The sequence below is a fragment of the Balaenoptera musculus genome, chromosome 19, assembly GCF_009873245.2.
Source record: "Balaenoptera musculus isolate JJ_BM4_2016_0621 chromosome 19, mBalMus1.pri.v3, whole genome shotgun sequence".
Classification (NCBI taxonomy): domain Eukaryota; kingdom Metazoa; phylum Chordata; class Mammalia; order Artiodactyla; family Balaenopteridae; genus Balaenoptera; species Balaenoptera musculus.
Genome location: NC_045803.1, coordinates 56589516 through 56601849, shown reverse-complemented (window position 1 = coordinate 56601849; position 12334 = coordinate 56589516). Strand labels below are relative to the sequence as shown.

Genomic DNA, 12334 nt, shown 5'->3' with positions numbered 1-12334 from the left:
CAGCACAACCACTACCCTGACCCATGAGGAGGATGGACAGGATTTAAGCCGGAGGAGAGCAGCAATCCTGAGTCCCAAGTTCATTATCAGAGCTCACGGACCTCCATGTACTACTCGTGGATGGCGTGCTCACCACCACCCACCTCCCCCACCAGCTGTAAGCTCCCTGAGGCCAGCAGCCAGCCTGCTTCACACCACACTACACCCAGCTCCCAAAACATAGTAGCTGCTCAACAAAATTTGCTGAGTGAAGGATGATCAAAACGCCCAACAAATTCTGTCTTTGAACTCTTTTGGGAAAAAAAAAAAAAAAAATAGTCCCAGCAAAGCTTAAAGACATTCAGGAAGGGAATTCTGAAAACATCATTTGTAGCCAAACGCTATAGGTGAAATCTTTATGAAGACGCTGGGTTTGCAAACACCACTTGGGACCCACCGGCTGTCTCTTGTCTGTCTTCCCGTCAATGTGGCTATTCAGGTTTGTCCTTCACTGAAAGCCAGAGCTGTCTCTGGAATAAGCTGGGTTTTCTTCCACTGGCCTTTAGGATTTTTATACCTCATAATCGTGGCTTTATTTAGCCAAATATAGTTGGGTAAAGCAGTCGAAAGCATTTGAGGGCTCACTATTTAAGAAAATGGGTAGACGGTCCTCGCCCTCAGACACACACATGAAAAGTGGAATGCTTACCCAGAGGACGGGCTGTATTTGATCACATCCTAATTAAGATCCCCTGTGTGGACCAGCACAGGCCTGGGGAAATTCCGTGCCCGAGTTCGCTGCAAGGTTACCCTGTGCACCGTCCAGCTCCGGACCAGGGGTCCCAAGGCACACAGCATTGCTACATCATTCTGCAGACTCCCGCCTGGTTCCATAGTGGGGACGAAGCTCATAACTAATGTCAAGCTCTCAGATCATCCTCTCGTTGCCCTGGGAGGCATGAGCAGCCCCATTTTACAGACGGGAAAACTGAGGCTCAGGGAGGCTATGTGACCTGCCCAAGCTCACACAGCTGAGAGTCGAACCACCTTTCCCCAAAGTCTACGCCCTTCATCGCCACACAGGGAAAGCCTGGAGGGATGGAATTTTCTCTTACGGTCTATCCTTACCCCTGTTCCATCTCCATTATAGGTCAAGGCCTTGCCAGGCACCTCAATAAACGCTTACTAAGTAGCTTATGCAGATAAGCTGCTTTAGAAGAGACTTTCTGCATGGTTAGCTAAGAAAATCGGGATGCCCGCCAAGTGAAGTTGGGCATTTTCCACCAAAAATAAACAAGTCCAGGAGGCTTCATTGGGTGGGTTAACCAGCATCTAGGCTATCTTTGTGTGCATTTGTTCTTTGAAAAGGACCCTCTGTGGATATCGGGGGTATATTTATTCAGACAACATGCAGAACACACCTGCTACGTGGCCCTGGAGGCCCGGGAGTGAACCAGCAGTTGTAACTACAGGTGAATCAAGTTCAAGGAGAGTCTGGGTGCAGTAAGAGCACGGAGGCAGGTGGGCTGCCTGTCTGTGGACTCAGGGAAGTCTTCCTGGAGGAGGTGTGACACCAGAGCTGTGTTTCCCGAGAAGAGAAGGGGTCTGCCAGGATCCTGAGATGGATGGGGCCCCCAGGCTGGGAGAGGGCCCCCAGTACCTCCCATGTGAGGAAGAACCCCATGCCAGGTGATAAGCGCAGTCATACCTCCCCACTCCCACCTCTCCAAGGAAGTAATGAGCTGTGTTCATAAAGCGCTGACTATGTGCAGGCTGCTGTCCTAGCAACTCACATCCTCCTTGCTGCATCCTCCCAGCAAATCATCTGCGGGAGAACGATGTCATCACTCTTACAGATGGGGAAACCGAGGCTCAAAGAAGGCAAGCAGTGTGCCTGAGCACACACGTCCAGGAACGCAGAGACGCCCTGCTCTGCCTGCCCTGCACCCTGACAGCCTGCCTCGTGCACACACGGAGCCCCCTCCCAGTGGGAGAGCCAAGGGGGAGCCCCAGCCGGCATCCCTCCCTCACAGTCCCCAAATCAGCACTCAGGATCTGATGGGGGGATTTGCCCCTCGGGGTGACTCGACAGCAGCCACGGGACCTGCCTGAATGGGGATTTGCGGCCTGATATGCCTGGAGTGTCAGCCTGCGTTCTTCTCAGCCCTCCTACGACCCACAGGGGCTGACACATCACCCCACTTTCACACAGGAAGACTGAGGCTCAGAGAGATGAAATGCCCTGCCCAGGTGCCCACCGCTGGAACATGCAGGGTTGATATTCCTCAGGCAGGTGTGCCGAACTCTAAAACCCATGCTTGTCCCACGAATCCAGGAATCGGAGCTGGGCTATCTGGGAATATGTCACTAAGGACAGGCGTGGGCACCTCCCTCCCAAAGACAGTGAAGAGGTGTTGCCTGAGAGGGGGTGGGAGAGCAGGAGAAACTCCATCTAACAAATGCTTACAGAGCCCCTGCTGCGTGGCAGGCACTGCCGGGACCTGCACATCCCTGTGGGCCCTTCTGCCTCACAGTCTCGTGACCGCGAAGCCCCATCTTCCAGGCCTTTGCACATGCTGTTCCGCCTGCCGGAAACACCTTTCCCTTCTCTCATTACTAGGCCGTGTCCTCTTCCGCAATAGCCGCCTGCTTGGGAAGGCTTCCCTGACCTGGCTGACAGTGGATACTCCTGCTATTACGCCCTGAGGCAACTGTTACTTCCCCTGAAAGGTGCGCGTCACTCCTCGGGGCAGTGGCCCCGCTGGACCTCATGTTCCCGAGGGCAGGACCGTGACTGTTGGGTCCCCACGGTCATCCCCATCCCTATCACCCAGCAACGTCCTGGCACAGAGCAGGCGCTCAATACATTCACACCAAATGCACCGACTCTCTCATCGGAGCCTGAGGTACGTCATGGAAGGCTGGAGTTATCATACCCATTTTGCTGATGGGAAAAGTGATCAGCTGGTTTGAGCAAACAGCCTCCAATCATGGAGAGCCAGACCCAGAAGCCTCATGTCCAGACCTTGGGTTGAGCCCCCTGAGTTCCCCCTGGAGCCTCAGCCACCCGCATATAACTCACGACCCAGGGGACCAGCACGGACTGGACCGCCAGATCCTTGCTTCTCCCCCCTTGCAAGACCCCCACGCCCGCCCTGCAGTGGGCAGAATCAGTAGCAAACAGCGGGCCTGGGAGGGTCTGGGAGCCCCACTCTTCACCCCGGAGCCCACTGGACTGATCCTGCGTTCCCCCCCCACCCCACCTCTCCTGAAAGACCCCTCTCAGCCATCACAAGACCTGCTGATGGAGCCACGGGAAAAAAAACACATCTCAACCTCAAAAACACGGTCAGCCCCTTGGCAGGCTCTGCTCCTTCTGGGACGGAGCCGGAGGAAACAGTCCCAAATGCGAGGCGCACTTGAGGCATGAAAAATGTGCATTATTCACAGGAGGGGGAACGTGGGAACATTCTGAGCGGCCGGCAATAAGCAAATGCTGGCATCGCCGGAAAACACGGCCTCTGAAAGCTCCGGCTTGGCCTGAGCTGTGGGGTAGGGGAAACAGAGGATTCTGACGAGTAAGGGCTGGACGAGCTGCACACGCGGCTGGGTGGCCGACGGGGGACAAGGACGGGCAGGAGGGGCTCTGACAACCCGCGGGGGCGGCCCCTGCCCGGCCTGCAGCTCGCCTGGACCATCAATCACGTGGCTGTTTTAAATTCCTTGTTTGTTGTCTGTTTTATACCAAACTCTGAGCACCAAGAGGGCAGGGATGCCTCCCACGGGAGACGCCCGCTGGGGGGATGTCCCAGGGGCAGCCGTGTCCCCGGGGAGCTGGGGCTGAACCCTGAGTCCAGAGATGGGGAGGGGAGGAAGGGAGGGCCGAGGGTGAGGGCGGGAGGGACCAACTTCCCCCCCAAATTGCCCAACTTCCCCGTTTCACGTCAGCCACTCTACGACTCAGGGACCGAGGGGAACCCCGTTCCAAAGGGTTTTGAAGTCGTTTCCTACCTCGGTAACACAAGTTGTTCCTGCAGCTGCCTCCGTACCTGGGCGGGCACTCGGAGCAGGGCCGGCCGGCTCTGTAGGGGGCTTCTCCAATCCAGTTCCCCCTGAGGACAGACCAGAAACACCGTCAGGGGGCCGCCACGCCAGGGCCCGGGGGGCTTCTCTCTCCTTTCTGGAGCCTCTCGGGACCCCAGACACGGTCAGGGAGGAAGGAAGGTGTGAAGGGGGAAAGGCACCTGCCCTGAGCCCCTCCTGTGTACAGAGTCTAGAGAATTCCAGAAGAATCCCAGTCGGGAGCTACGAAGCATCCTTCTCCCTGCACCTCTGTCCCGTGGCCTCACACCTACCCGCGCTGCTCCCTCACACAGCCCTGACTGCTGCCGGCCACCCCCAGTCCCAGCCCCGGTGCCTCTGCACCGGAAGATGCTGGGACCCTCTGAAGCCGTTTCTCAAGTGAGTAAAGGTCAGCCTGTTCCAGGGAGTGCCTCGTGTTTACCACGTACCTACCTGCTCACTCCATCCTTCCAGCACCCCAGGAGGGACGTGCTGGAGTTCAATCCTTTTTCAGAAGAGGAAACTGAGGCTCAGAGAGGTTAAGGGACTTGCCCAAGGTCACACAACGAGGGAGTGCGAGGGCTGGGATTTGAACCCAGGCCGTGGGGCTCAGAGCCTCTGACCACACTCTGCTCTCGGGGCTGGGACCAAGGTCGCTCTGGGCATTACAGGTGCCATCCGCCTCCCTTTGAAGTCCCCAGGGCAGGAAAACCAGAGGCCGGTCCGTGGGATTTCTCCAAGGGCCGGGTTGCAGGTGGTGAGTGGAATTCCCAAGCCCTTCTCCCAGCACCTGGGCCTTTAGCAGCACAGGCCGGAGAGGTGAGTGATTGGGAGCCAGTCTCCGTGATTTGTTCTAGAAACTTCCTTCATGGGTGCCCCGTCACCTGTCTGTCCACTCAGGAAAGAGGTTCGCGGCCCCGATCCTGGGCCAAGCATGGCCGAGCGGTGATGAGCAAACGCCCGGGGCTGGACCTGGCCCTGCCAGCCGGGTGACCCCAGCCGATGCCCCTCGACCCTGAGCCTCTGCTCCCTTCTCTGTAGTGGGGTAACCACGGGGGGTGGTCACGAGATGAAGGGGGCGACTGTGTGGATGCCTCAGACTGGGGCCAGCCCCTGGTGGCAGCAACACGCTCTCTGAGCATTTGCTAAACCAACATCCTCATTGGGTAACGTTTCTGACGGCTGTCCAGGGTGGCCAAGGAGGGGTCGTGAGAGTGATGGCCGGGAGACAAGTGCAGAAAACACACACTCTGCTTGCCCCCGGACGGCTCAAAATAGTGGAGCGGAATCACCCAGGGCTACGTGGGCATCGGGCCTGGGGAGGGTGGGAGGGGGGCTGGGGGGTACTGTTATAATCTGCACCCACGGATGGCAAAATAACATTCCCCACCAGGCTGCAGACCCTGCTCCGCCGAGCACCTCTGCCCCGTGTGCAGGCAGGCTAGGGACTCACGGGGGGCTTCGGGATGACCCTCCCAAATGGACCATCACCAGGCGGACCCAGGGTGCCCCAGCACCTGCCCTGTCACCGGGTGGGGCTCAGTAGGTTTCTTCAGACCATCCGGGCCTCCCAGACAGGCTCCTCCCCTCCCCCAGCCAAGTTCGCCAGCATAGGTAGGTTCCACATTTCCTCAGCGACAAACCGGGTCTCCCACACAGCTGGAGCAGTAACTCTCCGGGTCACCAGTCGTCGATGTGGACTGGGTGCCAGGCGTCCTGTAGACGGGCAACCTCCCCGCTCCCAGCAGCCCCAGGAAGTAAGCATCCTCTCCTCACCCATGAGGCCGTCAAGGTGCAAGACCACCCCACCCCACCCCCTCCCAAAGAGACCTGAGCCCAGACACCACCCCAGGGCCCACCCTCTCAGCCACTGCCCCCTGCACGGCCGGGGGCTCGGACTCTTGAAGAAAGAGGCTGTGGACATCAATGGAAAACCACAAAGACATCTGAAAAAAACTGCCCACCGAACACACACCACCACAGACCAATCTCCCAGACACGGTGTTGAGAGGCAGACGACAGGCACAAGACGGCATATCTGTCCATTCACAGGAGGGTCCGAACCAGACAGATTGACCGATGGGGAGGGGTGTCAGAATGTCAGCCACTCTGGGGGGCATGAGGGAGCCCCCCCCCCTTCCAGCCTGGGGCCCTGGAAATACTCCCTCCCTTGACCTGGGTGCTAGTTACACAGGTATACATAATGCATATACATATGCATGGACTGAACGTGTGTGCCCACCCCCCAATTCGTATGATGAAACCCTAACCCCCAACGTGGCTGCATTTGGAGATGGGGCCTCGGAGGAGGTGATTAAGGTTAAATGAGGTCACAAGGGTGGGACCCTGACCTGACAGGATTAGTGTCCTTATAAGAAGAGACACAGAGAGCTCAATTCCCCCTCCCTCTCCCTCCCCCTCCAACCCCCAGCACACACTGAGGAAACGCCACGTGGAGACACAGGGAGAACGTGGCCATCCGTGAGCCAGAAAGAGACTCCTCACTAGAAACTGACCCTGCTGGACCCTGATCTGGACTTCCAGCCTCCAGAGCTGTGAGAAATAAACGTGTATTGCTCAAGCCACCCGGTCTGTGGTATTCTGTTACGGCAGCCCGAGCTGACTAATACACGTCTACATGTGTGAAAATTTATCCAGCTGTGCTCTTAGGGTCAGTGTACTTTACTGTACACAAGTCATTATTTTTTCAAGAAAGCGGTAAAGACTAAATAAGGGAAGAATGGTATTTCTGGTTGGATCTTCTAGTGTATTTTTTAATATAAAGACTTAAATCAAATGATTCCTCACTCCCCACCTGCCACTCTGCAAGGAGTTCCACCATGGGGACCACCTTACTGCTCTTCCACGGGGCTCAGGTCCCTCCCATGGATGACATAACCCCCCTGCCCTCATCCCTGTGGGCTGCTTGAGACACCATTACCACAGGCGTGCCAGATGGTTTACAGAGAGTTTCTATTTTCCTCCCAACCTCAGCGATTCTCTCTTCATCCCACCTTCTCACGGCCACTCCTGATCCAACCCAGTAAATGAGGTCATTCCTGTTTCATGCAGTCATGGAGAAAACATGCCTCAAGGGCACACTGCGTGCAGGGCCCAGTGCTAGGATGGCGGCCAGCCCAGTGGCCAGTGTGCAAACCACAGGCTGTAAACTGGGTGAGCCAGTCTCTGAGAATCAGCACATACTTGTCTGATGAGCAACGGAGGTGAATGAGTAAAGGGATAAGCGACACATTGATGACATCAGGATGCTGTAAAGAGGAAGAGAGACTATGACCTAAAGGTGTGATGAGGTCCCTTCTGGGAGGGGAAATATAAAGATGCAAAAACTAGGACTAGCATGAATACCTATTTTCTAGAGTGCTATCTGCTGCGTATTTTCAGAGAAAAAGAATCCCTATGACAGACCCCACTGGTTGCCCAGCCAACTACTCCTGCTTCTGACTTATTCAAGTAGCCCCATGGGATGACTTGCAAAGCCAACTGGGGCAATTTCATTGGTCAAAGCCAACTGGGGCAGTCTGGTTCCCCCTTGTCCATGAGTGGTCTAGTTCTGGCCAATGACATAAGGAGAAAGTGGGCCAGGGGTGAGAAAAGCCTAAGGAGAGAGGCCTTTTCTACCATTCTCTTCCCTTCTGTTTGGGAAGATGTGATGACTGGTGCTCTACAGCCATCTTGGGACCGTGAGGAGAGGACAATACAGCAAGAAGACAGAAAGTTCTCATTGACATGCTGAGCTATTAAGCTAACCTAGATGCACCAACCTCTAGATGCCTTGTTATGTGAAATAATAAAGAGATTTTACCACTGAAGCCAGTTTTAGTTGGGTCTTCCATAGCAGGCAAACACACCCCAACCCATAAAACCATGTCACTTGTTCTTACTTTGGAGAGTAATTGCAGACGAGGTAGACCGCATTCTCCCAAACATCTCCCCAGACATTCATCCTCTGGCAGGTGTTCACGGCACAGCCAATCTTGGTGGTTGTGGCCCAAACTATCTGAAAAGATGACATCCATACATCTGAGCTCAAGGGACAAATGACCAGGGTGACATAATCTGGCCTGGATCCATAAGGTGCTGGCACGAAAGGGGTGTGTGGTGAAGAGGTGAAGGACCAGATTCTTCCCCTAACCCATTAAAGATCCACACATTTGTTTAAAACAAAAGCAAACAAAAAAAAAAAGAACAAAAAAACACACAAGGAAAATTCCCCAGCAATGGAAAGCTGCCATATAAGTTTCTAGTGCTTACTCTCAGTTTCCATATTTGTGAACTGGCCACAAACAGCCTGGCCCACCAGCTATACTTTGAGTAGCGCCGAATTAAAGGAAAAAATTAAGGCAATGATAGAGCAGAGGTTTTCTGACTGGGCAACAGTCCCACAGGGCCAGGTGAGTGACAGTGTTTGGGGGTGCCAGGCTGAGGTCACACCTGATCTTCAGCCTTACCTGTGTGTAGTGGGTGCACATGGTCCCAGAGCACCTCTCCGGACACCAGGGGTTGCACTCGTGGGGGTAAGGGTAGGTGTAGTCCTTCACCTCGTCGTACCAGGACTGCACGTGGAAGCCAGGAGAGCGATACCTGCAGGGGCAGATCAGCTTGTTATGTGTCGGCCACCAAGCACCCAACGACGGAGACCCCTGCTGGCAGCACCGCCACCCATGGGGCAGCTGGAGGGGGCGCTTCTTTGGGCCAACAGCCCCGTATCCCACCCAGTATCTGTTAAAAGTGCTTAAAACCCGAATTGGCCTCCTCTGGGTTCCAGGAGTGTCCCTGGGTGACCTACAAGCCACCAGTGTGTGTGGGAAACTTTTACCTGGCCCCCGGTGAGTTCTTTTTTATGTTAATAATTATGTATTAATTTTCAGGTACATTTGGGGAATCCCATATTTCACAGATATTACCGCTTAAGAAAAATCCCATATTTCACAGCTATTACTGCTAAGACAAAACTGAAGGTGCAAGTCCATTTAAAGTCAACGTAGAGAAAAACAGTAAGTAGATAACTGAACAGATCCTGACCAGATAACTGAACTGTGGCAGGGGAGGGTCTGGAAGTTGGGAAACAGCTGGCTATGGGGGACAGGGCAGACAGGTCCCTGTCTCACACACACACACACACACACACACACACACACACACACACACACACACACCAAAGAGCAGCCTAAAGCCTCACGTTTCTGTAACGTCATGACCAGCTTCGTTCCTTGGCTGCCAGGGAACCCGAGGACTCAGACACAAGGCAGAAAACTCATTCAAGGCACAGGAACCCGCAGGTGTGCACAGCCCTGCAGTCAGCTGGGCAAACCCTCATACCAAGCTCCCCTTTGGGATTTTATCACCTGAGCCCTCCCTCGTCCCCAACCCTGAGGAGCACGCCCCCAGCCACTGTTGGTGGCCGCCGCCCCCTCGCTTCAACCCTGTCTGCCAGGTGGGCACCGGGAAAGAAAATAAACCAGATTGGAACCCCTGTCGCTGTCACCAGCAAGCGTAAACAAAGTGGTTTCAATAAAGAGAACAGATGTGGTGGCGACTGGTGACTTCTGAGGGCAGTGCGGGGACCCGGGTGGTTAGATGTCTTGTAACAATTACTGTCAGCACCCAGGGAATGGTGGCGGTCAGTGCCGTGGCTGAAGAAGCAGCCTCCCTTCCTGGGGCCAGCTCGGGGAAAGAGACACACGCAGCAACAGAGCTCTAGGGCCACGGGGAACCCATCACCAGTCTGTCTATTTCCCTGGAACCTCACAGCCAGGCTGGGGTGGTTTCGGAAAGAGAACAGTTGGCTGCAGAGGGGCCTTCAGAAGAGGGTCTCTTTTGTAAAGTGAGATGGCAATATTCATCCAGAAGGGGGACAGTCTTTGTGCCCTGGGACCCATCAGTCCTACTCCTCAGAGTTTTCTAATGAAATCATTCAAATGAGCCAAGCGGGAAAAGAAAAAAAAAAAAACCTAGCTACAAGAATGGAATGGCTTGGGCTTCCCTGGTGGCGCAGTGGTTAAGAACCCTCCTGCCAATGCAGGGGACACGGGTTCGATCCCTGGCCCGGGAAGATCCCACACGCCGCGGAGCAACTAAGCTCGTGCGCCACAACTACTGAGCCTGCGCTCTAGAGCCCGCGAGCCACAACTACTGAACCCATGTGCCACAACTACTGAAGCCCGCGCGCCTAGAGCCCGTGCTCCGCAACAAGAGAAGCCACTGCAGTGAGAAGTCCGCGCACCGCAACAAAGAGCAGCCCCAGCTCGCCGCAACTAGAGAAAGCCCGCGTGCAGCAACGAAGAGTAGCCCCCACTCGCCACAACTAGAGAAAGTCCACGCGCAGCAATGAAGACCCAACACAGCCAAAAAAAACCAAAAACCAAAACACAAATAAATAAATTAATTTAAAAAAAACAAAAGAATGGAATGGCTAAATTCCAGTCTGTCAACTTGATGGCCCACAGGCAGCCTTGACGACGTGATAACCATGACAACTATGTAACAGAAAATGCTTTGATATCGTATGAGAAGGAAAAAAAAAAAAAAAAAGAATTAACAGCTGTCCTGGCCACAGTTACAACTACGTAAAAACATGCCGGCCCACAGCCAGATGCACCTCAGAAGCCCAGGAACACGCAAAGAGCTGAACCAGGGCAGTGGATCGATGGGTTTGGTTCCCTTTAGACATTTTCTCTTAATGCTGTCACAAGACTGACTTCATAAAAAGCAGAAAAGAATACTGGGTTGCTGTGGTTCCACGAAGTCACACCTCTGGACCCGTGGTGACACCTGCCCGGGTCCCTCCCGGAAAGGCACTGGCTAAAGGAAAATGCAGCTGCTCGTGGACCCATTACACTCCACGCTTAAAGAGCTGGAAATAGAGTAAATAGGCAGCTGAAGGCAAGCAAACCCTGACCTGAACTTTGAGGGGCTGTTTCCAGTCCAGACCAACTTTTCAATAAGTGCGGCAAAACGAAAGCAGACCCCGGGACCCTGGGCCCCCATTCGGAGGACTCGTGTGCACAGCACGTGGTCAGAGAGTCTTAACCGGTCAGAAGACATTTTGTCCATTTCCTCTAAGGCAACCAGCCCCCAGCCCGGGAGGGGCTGCCAGCTGGCTTGGGTGCTCGGGAATGTGGCCCGGTTGACCGGGGGGAAGGTCCGTGGGTGACATTGAACAGACACTGTGAAGGCCTTGGAGGTTCGGCGGCGTGAGTGAGACCCCCGTTCACAAGCAGGGGGTCACAGCGGCTCTTACCTGCCCCAGTGCACGGCCAAGTTCTGCCCGATGGACACCAGCAGGCTGTTGGGCCCATGCTCCCAGATGCACTCCTGGGCCCAGGCCACCGCCGACTTCTCCAGCTCTTCATCCCAGGTCTGCAAGGGGACGAGAAATGGGCACCAGGAGGTCAGGGTCAGGGGTGGGTGTAAGAACCCAAACTGCAGAGACGTCCCCAGCTCAGGCCCTGGGAGACCCCGAGGGCCGGGCTCCGGCTTCCACAACACTGGACACAGGGACTTCGTGCATTGTCTCTGACGCGTGCTTTGCTCGGGAGGTGGGAAGTGGCTGGTCAGCAAAGAACCTAGAGGAGCCCCGATCCTCAGAGCACCTGCTCGGCCCCTAACTTGTCGGGGACACTGGCAAGTCCCTTCTCTCAGCCTCAGTCTCCTCATCTGTGAAATGGGAGGATGAATAAATCCTGGAGATGAATGATGGTGATGGTGGTGATGGTTGCACAATGGTGTGAATGTAGTTAATGCCACTGAATAGTGCATTTAAAAATGGCTGAAATGGTAAGTTTTATGTTACACATATTTTACATTATATATATGTATATATATATATTTTTAGGTAGCAAGAAATGCCTTCAACTCGCCCAGTCCTGTTCCCCTCCGGCACAGCCCTCCCCGAGTCAGGGGTCTGGGCCAAAGAATCTGCAGCCCTCTCGCCTCCCAGCCGGCCCAGGGAGCACGCATAACTCCTCAAGACACAACACGGTGAACAAGGCAAGCAGGGTCACTTCTCTTCTGCGGAGGAACAGATGCCAAGCGGCCCTCCCACCTGCGAGCCAGCGGCTGCCCCGCCCCCTCCCAGAGTCTTGGGGAAGATGTTCCAGCTCATGGGCAGCTAGGGGCTGTCCCTCGCTCTGGGAAGCCCCAGCCCTGGCACACAGTAGTTGCTCACTGAAAGCCTATCCAGGCAGAGCCCCGGGACCATCCAGGAACAGGAACAGGAGACTGGTTGAACCAACTGTGGGACCCCTGAACAGAAGCTGCCCACTGCCCTCTC

General features: G+C 55.0%; 1 protein-coding gene across 2 annotated transcripts in view; it reads right to left on the bottom strand.

The window, feature by feature from the left end:
- Positions 1 to 12334, bottom strand: part of CRISPLD2 (cysteine rich secretory protein LCCL domain containing 2) — an 85046-nt gene that overhangs the window by 32675 nt on the left and 40037 nt on the right. For both annotated transcript variants that reach the window (XM_036834074.1, XM_036834073.1), the window contains exons 3-6: positions 11303 to 11421; positions 8511 to 8643; positions 7944 to 8059; positions 3991 to 4091 (exon numbers count right to left, since the gene is read on the bottom strand). In XM_036834074.1, coding sequence (XP_036689969.1) covers positions 3991 to 4091; positions 7944 to 8059; positions 8511 to 8643; positions 11303 to 11421 — 469 coding nt within the window. The remainder of the gene's footprint in view (positions 1 to 3990; positions 4092 to 7943; positions 8060 to 8510; positions 8644 to 11302; positions 11422 to 12334) is intronic.